The sequence below is a fragment of the Theobroma cacao genome, chromosome 5 (assembly GCF_000208745.1).
Source record: "Theobroma cacao cultivar B97-61/B2 chromosome 5, Criollo_cocoa_genome_V2, whole genome shotgun sequence".
Lineage (NCBI taxonomy): Eukaryota > Viridiplantae > Streptophyta > Magnoliopsida > Malvales > Malvaceae > Theobroma > Theobroma cacao.
In genome coordinates, this window is record NC_030854.1 from 23,376,317 (window position 1) to 23,389,211 (window position 12,895).

A 12,895-nucleotide genomic window follows, 5' to 3' on the forward strand; every position below is an offset into this window, starting at 1 on the left:
AAAATACCAAAGATAACCCTAAAACCCTAACACTTGTGAAAGAAGTAAATACTAATTAATATAAAATAACCTTATTATTCTAAAATATTCTAAATATTTTGGAAAGATACAATTAAACCTATAAAATATAAAATAAAGTCCTAAATAATTGAATCTCTCAACTAGGATATCTTCTTCCTCCATCATTAGCAAAGTGGTTCCTCAGTTTATACTGATATGTAGAAAAGAAAAACTATCTTAGATTTTACATTTGCAAGGTTTAGTAATTTTACATTTCTTTGCCGAGAAAACTTAAAATATTTATTATCATATTCCTGTATAGGCATAGGTATAATCAGATTCTTCAAGGTGACTTAATAAAGCTCAAAAATGGAGAATGAAATAGTGCAGGATATGAGAATACTACATCTAATTTTGTTTTTTACATTTCTTTGCTGAGAAAACTTAAAATATTTATTATCACATTCCTGTATGGGCATAGGTATAATCAGATTCTTCAAGGTGACTTAATAAAGCTCAAAAATGGAGAATGAAATAGTGCAGGATATGGGGATACTACATCTAATTTTGTTACCCCTTTCATATTTGGTTAAGGGTTAGTAACATGCAAAGATGTGCTTCTTCCCTCTCATTAAACAGAAATTCTCAAAACTCTTGCTGACTTTAGTCTTAGATAACTGTTATTTAGGAAGAGAAAACTCAGCATCTTTCATTCATAATACATCATCTATATATACAGCCTAAACATCTATAAAATAGGAAAAGAATAAAGAAAATAAAATCCCTATAATTATGATGATTCCCAATCCCTATAATTATGGTGATTTCTAATTCCTATAATCACGTTTATTAATAAAAGAATATTTACACATTTCCTATTCTATAACACTCCCCCTCAAGCGGGAGCATAGATGTTAATCATGCCCAGCTTGCTACGAATATAATCAACTTGAGGTCCATTCAACGCATTTGTGAAGATATCTCCTAGTTGGTCTTCAGTTTTAACATATCTTGTAGAGATGAACTTATGCTGAATCTTTTCACGAACAAAATGACAGTCAATTTCAATATGCTTATTTCGTTCATGAAACACGGGATTGGAGGCAATATGGAGAGCAGCTTGATTATCACACAACAGCTTTGCCGGCAAAAAAGACTTAAGACCAACTTCACTTAATAGCTGATACATGAATACTGCCTCACACACTGTTTGTGCCATAGCTTTGTATTCTGATTTTGCACTAGACCGAGATACTACATTCTGCTTCTTGCTTTTCCATAAGACTAGATTTCCTCCAATAAAAACACAATATCGCGTAGTGGATCTCCTATCACTCTTGGAACTTGCCCAATCTGCATCTGAAAAACATTCAATATTAGTGTGTCCATGATTTCCATAAAATAAACCACATCCTGGAGCCCCTTTCAAATAACATAGGATTTGTTTCAAATCTGTCCAATGGTTAATTGTTGGATCAGACATGAACTGATTGACAACACTAACAGAGTATGCAATATCAGGACGAGTCACTGTAAGATAATTCAATTTTCCAACCAGCCCTCTATACTTTTCAGGGTCTTCAAACAATTCACCATCTTTTGTAAGTTGCAAATTAGGAGTCATTGGTGCATTACACAGCTTAGCACCCTATTTTCCTATCTCAGTCAACAAGTTAAGAACATATTTTCTTTGAGACAAGAATATACCTTTCTTACTCCTTGTCACGTCAACACCCAAAAAATACTTCACAACCCCAAATCTTTTGTCTGAAATTAGGTATGAAGAAAGGATTTGAGAGATGAAATACCTGCAGTGTCACTCCCAATAATGACAATATCATCAACATACACTACTAGTAAGATTATGCCTGCCTCGGACTGTTTATAAAACACTGAGTGATCACACTTACTCTTCTTCATCCCAAACTCCTGAACTGCCTCACTGAATTTGCCAAACCAAGCACGAGGGCTTTGTTTCAGGCCATACAAGCATTTTTGAAGATGACAGACTTTCCCATACTCCCCCTGAGCAACAAACCCAAGTGGTTGCTCCATATACACTTCGTCTTGGAGGTCACCATGTAAAAAAGCATTCTTGATATCTAATTGATGTAAAGGCCAATCATAAGTAGCCACCATAGAGATGAATAAACGAACAGAGGTAAGTTTAGCTACTGGAGAGAAAGTAACAAAATAATCAATACTATAAGTCTGGGCATACCCTTTAGCAACAAGACTAGCCACTGATCCATTAGGATCTACCTTTACAGCAAGCACCCATTTACACCCAATAGCTTTCCTCCCAGCAGGCAAATCTACCGAATCCCAAGTACAGTTACCATCTAGAGCCACCATCTCCTCTACCATAGCAGCACGCCAGCCAGGATGGGACAAGGCTTCATGAACAGTTTTAGGAATTGAAATAGAATCCAAGGATGCAACAAATGAACTAGAAGAAAAAGACAAGTGATCATAAGAAACAAAAGATGAAATAGGATAAGTACACTGACATTTACCTTTGCGAAGAGCAATAGGGAGATGAAGACTAGGCTCATGATCATTGGAGACTAGATCTGACGGTGAAGGGACTGGTAAAGGGCATGTGGTTTGAGCCTCTGGTCGTTTGGAATAGACATGGACAATAGGTGGCTGAGCAGGTGCAGGATCAGTTGCAAGAATATCTGTGGTATTGACAGAATGGGTTATAGTATAAACTAGTAGATCATCTTCCTCCCCCTGACTATCATAACTAGAAAATGAGGAAAAGAAAGGAGTATTTTCAAGGAAATTGACATTTGCAGAGACAAGATATCAGTTAAGAGTAGGAGAATAACATCTGTAACCTTTCTGAAGGCTGGAATACCCAAGGAAAACACACTTGAGAGATTTTGGATCTAATTTGGTGACCTGGGGACAAACATCACGAACAAAACATGTACTACCAAATATCCTAGGTTCAATAGGAAACAAAGACTTGGAAGGAAAGAGCACAGTATAGGGAATATTACCATGAAGGACAGAGGAAGGCATTCGATTAATCAGAAAACAAGCTGTGGAGAAACTGTTTGGAACTTTCATCTGAAAAAGAAGTGCTCGAGCTACCTCAAGGAGATGTTTATTTTTCTCTCGGCAACTCTATTTTGAGAGGGTGTATCAATATAAGAAGATTGATGGAGAATGCCATTTTGAATCATATAGGACTGAAATTTATCGAAAAAATATTCTTTGGCATTATCAATTCGCAGTTTGCGCACAGAAACATTAAATTGTGTTTTTATTTCAGCACAAAAGGCACAAAAAATAAAGAATAACTTAGAATGATTTTTCATTAAATATCGCCAAGTGACACGAGAATAGTCATCAACAAAAGTAGCAAAGTATTTAAAACTAGATTTAGACACAATAGGACAAGGACCCCAAACATCAGAATGGACTAACTCAAAAGTGGACACAGCCCGTTTATTGACTCTAGACACTGAAGGGAGACGATGATGTTTGGCAAACGGACATGACTCACAATCCAACGAAAATACATTTTGAAATTGAGGACATAATTTTTTTAAGGAAGATAGAGAAGGATGTCCCAACCGACAATGCACCTCAAAAGGGGTCAATACACTTGAACAAGCAATGGATCTCGGCACCTGTTTGTCAAGGTAGTAGAGACCTCCAGACTCACAACCTTTACCAATAATCTGCTTCGTCGCAAGATCCTGAAATAGACAAAAATTGGGAAAAAATGAGATGCAACAATTCAAGGCACGAGTAAGTTTACTAACAGAGATTAGATTAAAAGAAAACTTAGGTGGATTTAAGACATTGGACAATGAAATTGATGGAGTTGGATTAATAGTTTTAGAATCAAGAACACAAGAGGTTGATCCATCGGCTAAAGTAACATTAGAGGAGGTTGTATGTGATTGGAAAGTGAAAAAAAGATTCGAATTACCTATCATATGATCTAGGGCACCAGAATCAATGACCCATTTGGATGATGAGGAAATAAGACATGTAGTGGAGTTACCTGACTCAACAATAGCTGTGATAGGAGTAGTGGATTTTAATGATTCTTGGTACTGAGAGAATTGAGCAAATTCATTTGCAGAAACTAGAATAGTCTTATCAGAAGATGAAGTATTAGAAGCTGCAACATTTGCTGATTGACCTTGATGAGACTTATTTTGGAGTTTCCTACAAAAACGCTTTGTATGGCCCTACTTATGACAGTAATAGCACACAATTCCTCTTGACTCTCGACTACGACTATCAACATCTCGATTACGATTGCCCGTTCCTCTTCCTTTGTTTCCACTTATATTATTCTGACGACTAACAAGAGCACTGTTATTAGTTTGAGCCAATGTGAAACTAGAGCTTTCTGTACAAAATACTCTGGTAAAGGTGTCATGCAAAGAGGAGATCTCGGAACCAGAAAGAATCTGAGATTTGACAATCTCAAGCTCTAGAGGGAGACCCGTAAGAAAACTGATAACCACCATTTGCTCCCGTTGAGCCTGCTGAACCTTCACATTAGGACTAAAAGGCAACAAAATGTTAAGCTTCTCATAAATTCTTTTAAAATCCATAAAATAGGTTGTGAGAGACCTATCTTGTTTCTTTGCACGATAAAAAGCTTTACATACCTCATAAATACGAGAGATATTCCCTTTACCAGAATATAAAAAATCTAAATAATCCATCAACTCTTTAACGAACTCACAATGATTAATCAGGCTAATGATCTCACTATTAATGGAATTTCAAATCTGGAGGAACAGCCGTGCGTCTTCCCTCATCCAGGTTTGCCTTGTATTATCAGTAGGAGGATCATTAGTAATATGATCATCCTTATCAATGCTTCTTAAATAGACCCAAATTGTCTTGCTCCAATCCAAATAATTGGAACCATTAAGTTTATGCTCTGTGATCTTTGTCATCACAGGAATCACATCAGCCACTACCATTGATTTTTTCTTTGGCACAGACTTTGCCATCTTGAAAACCCAGTAACAAAACCCAACAAGAATACCAAACTATCTTGTTGAAACCTTCCGGCGTGAAGACCAGAAGAGAAGACCGGAGTGAACCTCCGATAGATGGCCGGCGTGTGGAACAGAACCAGAAACTAAGAACTCTGTTTCAAAGGAAACAGATCTGCCAAAGCAGCTCTGATACCATGTTATTTAGGAAGAGAAAACTCAGCATCTTTCATTCATAATACATCATCTATATGTACAGCCTAAACATAACTAAAATAGGAAAAGAATAAAGAAAATAAAATTCCTATAAATAAAATTCCTATAATTATGATGATTCCCAATCCCTATAATTATGGTGATTTTTAATTCCTATAATCACGTTTATTAATAAAGAATATCTACACATTTCCTATTCTATAACAGTAACCTAAGATTATTATGGTATATGAGATGAATTATCACCATTGCTTTCCTTTCTAAATGGCTGTTTGTAATCATAAAATGAAAGGTAAATAATGTGGCGGTATTTAAGTATAATTAAGAAATGTAGGGAAGGTTTATTGAATTTAGAGTCTGCTTTATGAGTTTTTTTTTGTTTTATTTTTTTCTATTTTATAAATTGAAGAGAGAATTATGATCAATGGAGTGTTGGGACAGTGTGGTGAATTGAAGAATGCTTTATAATGGGTGAGGAGAAAGTTGGTGTAAGGTAATACTCACTCTCTTATAAAATTGAAATGATAAGGGGGAAATAGTTTTACAAGGATTAACATTTTTGTCTGAGTGGTATTGCTATTGCAATAGACACATGGCATTTACATTTTTTACCCTGGTCATTTAGAGGTTTAAAAGGTTCAAAAACAATGGAGAAAACGAAAAAAGAGATCAGTGCTCAAAGTTAGATGTTTGAACGATAAAAACATGTTTTGCATGGAACAACATCTTGATTCAAGCTTCATGCATTTATATTTTGGCATTTTTGCATATTTCTATTTATCACGTGGCAGGGCATTTTGAAAGAGCCGTAGGGTGGTTAAACAAATTACAGCTAGCGTGCTTAACAAGTTTATGCCTGTGTACTTATATGGTATTTTTATATGAGCGTGGTTTAAATGCACGGTTGTAGATGCTCTGAATGTAATGTAAAAATCATCTTGTTAGTTCCTGGTATGTTGAGTTTGATTGAGCTTTATTGAAGTATCGTGGTTTTTAATGACCATAACTTAGTCATTATTATCAAATATGCAATATTGATGACTCGAACTATTCTCATTACATTTATATGTGATGTCTCAGGGCATTTGGTTATTCTAGTGAGGATGTTCAGATGATTATTGAGACTATGGCTGCACAAGCGAAGGAACCTACATTTTGCATGGGTGATGATATTCCATTGGCAATATTGTCTCAAAAGCCACATATGCTTTATGATTATTTTAAGCAGCGGTTTGCACAGGTTTGTTAGAATTTTAAACAAGTTAATGAACTTATAAATTTGCGACCTTTGTTCATTATGTCATTGCATTCCTTCATTGGTGTTTAGTTTCATTATACTTTAATTATTAGACTTATAAGTCCTACAATTATATGGTTTTTTAAGTGTTCAATTTTACCTTTATATTTCCTTTTCGAAGCTAGCATTCCCCTTAGTCTTTCTTTTTCCATATTTTTTGGACAAACCTTGGTCTTTCTTCTGTCAGTCTTTATGCATAATTTTTGTTGAAGATGCAAAAGGAATATTTGCATTACATGCTTGACATTGAATTTGATTAAACATATAAGACCAATGTTGGGAGATTATGCACTTACTGATGAGAAACTCTAGACAATTGTTTAAGCTCAAGATTTTGCATGCAAGATAATTGAGTGCTTTGCACTGAGGTAAGGAACAAAATTGCTCGACAGAGGCCCGAAAATGATGCAGACATTACTGTTTGTGGGTTCATAAGCAACCTGCCCCTCCCTCCAAATTGTCCCAACAGAAAAATGAAAAATCTTGTTGTCTTGAATGTTATTTTCTCCTTTCTTCTTCATCTTGCCTATTGGAGGGAGGAGAAGAAAAAAGTACAAAAATGAAAAGGAACATAAATTTTTAAGAAACTCTGCAAGGATATTGGAAATTGACACTAAAAGCATATACTTTGTCACATTTCTAGAGGATTACTATTTAGTTCTTTTTTTCTTTTTGGGGGTGGTAGGGGCCTCAACTAAGGGCCATAGATTGAAGACTTTCATTGATATTATTTATCCAAACCTTTATAGAGTTGCATGACATTCTGTTTCATGGAACATCAAAACTAGCACAGCACCTTTGCTTTCAAATTTAATCTGATAAATAATTTGGCATTCCATGTCGTAGTAAAGTTTATTTTATGTATCCAATGTTTTGACTTCAATTGCTTTTCCTAATTTTTGGTACTGTTTATGTGCAGGTCACAAATCCAGCCATTGACCCTCTTCGAGAAGGACTAGTTATGTCTCTTGAAGTCAATATTGGGAAACGAGGAAATATATTGGAGGTTGGACCTGAGAATGCTTCTCAGGTTTGTACATTTCCCATATTCATATTTGATGTCATCAAATGATTACTTCAAATTTTAGATCATTTAAATTTTAATTATTTTCCAACTAGCATAATTAGTTGTTGTCCTGAAGCAGGTCACTATGTCTAGTCCAGTACTAAATGAAGGGGAACTCGAGTCATTGTTAAAGGATCCCCAACTAAAGGCCAAAGTCTTGGCAACATTTTTTGATATTCGTAAAGGGGTTGAAGGTTCATTGGAAAAGACACTTTACAAACTCTGTGAAGCTGCTGATGAAGCTGTTCGTACTGGTTCCCAACTGCTTGTGCTGTCTGATCGTGCTAATGAGCTGGTATACCCGATTATATACTCATATGAAACCTTATGAATCAACATAACATCTTGTGCTGTGAGAAATAGTTTAGCTCTCATCTAGGTATGTAATTATTAAAGGCTACTGATTCCATATACTTTCAACAACTGATTATAATAGAATTTTCTATTTCTTGATTGTTGTGTTATCAAGTGCATTTTGGGATTCCTTTCTGTTGTTAGTATATGGGACAAACATTACTGCTGATGTAGTTGTCACCTGAATTTTATTCAACCGTCCAGCTCAGCTTCATTAAATATGTGAAGTTCTGTGCCATCTAGGATTTGGTAAGAGGGCATGCTTTGTTACATAATAGGGGAGGCTAAGAATCTACATCTTCATTTTGTCATTTAATGTGGCTGTGTAAACATATGCATTAATTGTTATTTGTGAGTTCTTTTTATACTAGGTTATTGCATCTCTGTTGTTTTTGTCTTTATATTTTGTGTATTATAAGAGTTCTGGATATATGTACCTTGTAACTTACTGGTGTTGTTGTAATCTCTTTTCAAAATTGGCTTCTTCCCTTTCCTTTGATCTTATAGACCTCTGACAGAACTTTATTCTGGATGTCTTTTTCCTTTTCCCCTACCTCTCCAGGAAGCAACTCGGCCTGCAATTCCAATACTTCTAGCTGTTGCTGCTGTTCATCAACATCTTATTCAAAATGGTCTGCGGATGTCAGCTTCCATAGTTGCAGATACTGCTCAGTGCTTCAGCACACACCAATTTGCTTGTTTAATTGGATATGGGGCAAGGTCTGTTCTCTTTCTTTATTTGAAGCCTCTTAAGTAATAATTTACTTTTTTTTTTTTTTGGTTTTAGTGAAAAGCATAAAGTATAGTCCCAGAGGTGGGTGATGGAAGTGGATACTTCACTGACTTGTCACTTAGCTAGATATTGTAATTAGCTAGATATGGTGGACGTACTTTAACTGTGCTGAATGGTCCTCAAGATTGTAGTATATGCGAGTACTAGATGGTTTTGTAGCAGTGTAGGAGCCTAGGTCCTGCTGTCAAGCTCTTTTATAAAACTTGCTTGGTAAAAGAGAAATGCTATTTCATTGAAAAAACTTACTTAAAAGTTCCTGCTGTAGTTGCTTTTCTTGAACTGACAGTATCACAGGGGCAGATTCTCATGAATGAGAGCCTAGGAAAGATGTAAGATGTTTTTGTACCTGCAGTTTGTGCAGACGAGATGGATGGACTGTGAACCCTTGTCAATGATTTCATTGGTTTTCTTTTATTTTTCTTGTAAGAGATGATGCTAGATATTAAACTTTGGTTACAATTTTATTTGTTTCTTTTTTCATGAAATTTCCCTGATAGTTTACATCATGCAATATTTTTGCATCCCTAGGATTTTAAGATAACACTTATGTCTCTTTTAGTTATGGCAAATTGTTTCCTGATCCAAAGGGACATACAAATATTTAGAATAATAGGAAAGGAAAGTTTTCAAGAAAAGGTTGTAGTCAATTAGAGTATGCCACCACGAGAAGCATATACTTCTATTTAGGTGCATTTGCTTGCACATGTTTTGAACAAAGGTTTGTGTTATTTGATCAATTTACAATTGATGTTTGAGGCAAATGCATAAGTTTCATGGAAAGAATAACAATATGAAGTTCCATAGTGTAATATTCATCACATAAACCATTACATAGTAAAATAAGAGTAGGCCTAAGCCTAACTACATGGTGAAAAATATAATTCACAATTTTCCTGTAACTTTCGTCTGTTTTACTTGCTTCAAGATAGGTGCCTAATTTATAAACTGTTCATTTCAATTTTTTAGTTGAAGCTTCGTTCTTGTCAATGTTCACTTAGTAAGAAGTTTTATGATTTGAGGTGTGGTGATAAGGTGCTGATACCATTTATTGGAGATGTGAACAATAACTAGTTTGTGCTCAACTCTTTTATAAGTTTCTTTGTGCTTGTGGTGTTATGGTACAGAAATTCCCATGGTGATCTGGAAGGTCTTTACTTATTTTCTTCATTTGTTTTGATTGGGGTGTTGCATTTATGCTACTGAAAACTTGATTAAACAAAGACTAGCAGTCATTTAGTTGGTTTTATATAAGTGGGAAAGATGAGAAGACCAACAACATTGTTTTTTGTTCTGTTGCTGCAGAAATATAATGAATGGTTTTCTAACTCTATTCTTTACTGGATGATGCCTAAAACTGTAATTGGGTTTGCAGAGAGTCGCAGTTATCTACTTTTTGATGGCTTAAACATTATTATTTGGAAAACGGTGGACGTTTACTGGTTTTGTTTGTTGATGAATGGAACACTCTGTCATGGACTTTGAATCTTGAATTGGGATTCTTATTGTTGGTCTCCCTTTCTGAGAGCTCTATTAGTTTTTGTTTTTTTTAAATTAAATATAATGTTTAGATTTTAGCCTTTTTTGGTTTCATCTTTTTCGAAAGGTGCTCTCTTTTTAACTTCTCATGTTGTACATAGGTTTTAAACCTTTTAGCATTTATTTATTGATTTGTTCCTGGAAAAAGAAAAAAAGAGTGAACTTTTTTTAGAGAAATATAGGGGAATGATCTTGGGATGTTTCCTTGATTATGTGTAACCAATCACCATTTATTTGAGGTGTTGGCTTGAGCTTGACCTTTTGGCTTACTGGCCTCTATGTACTATGATTTGTTTAAAATTTGAGATGAAATAGAGTGAAGAATAACGAAGTATTTCCTTTTCTTTTTCATCCACAATCTTCATTTTTGCCTTTGATAGTTTTTTGCAATAATTATTAATGAGAAAAGAACATTTGCACATTGGTACACTCTGTTGCAAAATCATTATTTATTTAGGAGCGTTTATATTTTTTGGAGGCTACCTCTCTCTGTTTCAATTTTTCTCATTGTTTAGCATGGTTGATATAGACTTATCTCAGGAGGTTTCATATCCATCTTGATCAAATTTGTTTTGTTTTGTTTTATTTCTTGGGTTCTGTTTTTTGGTTCATGATGCTTGCCTTATCAAAAATGCTAAGTTGTACTGGATTGAAACCTTTTTTGTCTTTATTATCCTGAAAGTGCATCACTTTTTTCCTTAATATTTTTTTTGCAGTGCTGTGTGTCCATACTTGGCATTGGAGACTTGTCGGCAGTGGCGTTTGAGTGCTAAAACAGTAAATTTGATGCGGAATGGAAAGATGCCAACTGTGACAATTGAGCAGGCTCAGACGAACTTTTGCAAGGTCAGTATATATCCAATGGTACAAAAATTTTTGGGATCTTATTTTGTTGTCTTGTCCTACAGGAATTTTGGCATCTACATCTTGCTATGTTTTATATTCTCACTACTAATTTTCTTATATTTGCATGTCACAAAATAGCAAATGGGTGATATTGGTAAGAAAAACAGCTACTATCTATGCACTAGTATAAAATAGGGATATAATGCAGTATGGATATACGGATATGATTCTTCTCCAATAACATGATGTGAAACAGCAGGAGAAGACAGACAGAGAAACATTTTTTCTAGTATTTAGCCAGAAATATAACTTCAATGTAAAACATAGGTCAAATTTTGGAATTTGTTTTTCTGGGTTTAATTTTTGAAAATTTTTTGTTGCTGTTAAGTTTTTCATGATCCAATCTTTGAGTTGCTATTGACCTTAGTTGTCAATTTTACATAATCTACAATTAAATCTTGTTTTAGGCTTGGCTAAGCTTAATTTATTTCAAATTCTGAAGGGACCTTAAACTGCTGCCATAATGTTCTCTTCCTTGTTTTTAATGTGAAAAACCATAGCACTGACCTTTTCTTTGTGTTTTTGTGTGTGTATTGAGTGAGAGAGAGTTTTATGTTGCTTTTACATCACAGTTTGTCTTACATTTTGTATATATGCTCATTATTTGTCATGATCTAGGCAATTAAAGCTGGTCTTCTCAAAATTCTTTCTAAGATGGGCATCTCGTTGCTTTCAAGGTATGAGTTTTGAATGGGAAAAAGTTAATAATATGGATTTTGAATACCTTGTTATTTGTTTTATTTATTTGGACAATTGACTAACTGTCATTATTCTCTGTTTAGTTATTGTGGTGCACAGATATTTGAGATTTATGGACTGGGGAAGGAAATAGTTGATTTTGCATTTTGTGGGAGTGTTTCAAAGATTGGTGGATTAACTTTTGATGAGGTTAGAAAGACAACTTGCTCTTTAAATTGAATAGTTCCTGTGATCAGAAAATTTGTGATTCTACAATGTCTTTTGTTATTTTTCCTTAGAACTCATTCAAGACAATGCTAAGATGACACTGTCAATGTTGTGGTTTTATATTGATAATTGTGTTTCTCATGTGTAATGCAATTAGGCCTTACAGGAAAATACCTTGGTTGGAGGTGATTGTGTCAGAAAAATTCAACTAGTGCAGTGTGGTAGAAATAATGGATTGTCAAATCGAGATTCCTATTATGAATCATTATCTTATGTTGTAGATTTGAGATTGAGAATAGAATGATATTGTAAAATGCGGTAAAAATTTTAAGGTTAATATAATGAACATTTACACGCGCAAAATAAACAAAATACAAAAAAATGTTATATCTATTAATAGTATTTAGTGATTAAGTGGCATAAATTGTAAACGGATTATATAATCTATACTGTATTGTATTGTACAAGTATAGGGCTGCATTTATAATTGTATATAAATTGACAGAGCTGTATACATTATTTTAGATAAAAAAAAGAAACTCAACTTTAAAACTTAAAAAATCAAAACATGATATAGAGCGTCAAGGGCAATTATGCAAACACCCATGTCGAAGACTGAATTCTTTTTCTGGCCAGAAACATGGAGGATTGAATTGGAGTTCTCTAGTTTTATTCAGCAACATGGGTTTTATAGAAACCTGCTGAATTTCTTCTCCTTTGGGTTTCAGAACAAATAAAATAAGAAGAATAGATTCTGTAAAAGAAGGAAAGGGGGAAGATCATGACAACTGTTCAACTCAAAAGAAAATTTTCAAAATATAAATGGGGTAATACAAAAGCCC

The 12,895-nt window shown here is 34.4% G+C and overlaps 1 protein-coding gene across 1 annotated transcript in view; it reads left to right on the forward strand.

Annotated features, from left to right (window-relative positions):
- LOC18598741 (ferredoxin-dependent glutamate synthase, chloroplastic) overlaps window positions 1-12,895 on the forward strand; it is a 40,986-nt gene that overhangs the window by 11,681 nt on the left and 16,410 nt on the right. The window contains exons 10-16 of the mRNA XM_018121143.1: window positions 6,276-6,435; window positions 7,412-7,522; window positions 7,638-7,853; window positions 8,475-8,632; window positions 10,958-11,087; window positions 11,766-11,824; window positions 11,930-12,035. Of these exons, the coding sequence (XP_017976632.1) occupies window positions 6,276-6,435; window positions 7,412-7,522; window positions 7,638-7,853; window positions 8,475-8,632; window positions 10,958-11,087; window positions 11,766-11,824; window positions 11,930-12,035 (940 nt within the window). The remainder of the gene's footprint in view (window positions 1-6,275; window positions 6,436-7,411; window positions 7,523-7,637; window positions 7,854-8,474; window positions 8,633-10,957; window positions 11,088-11,765; window positions 11,825-11,929; window positions 12,036-12,895) is intronic.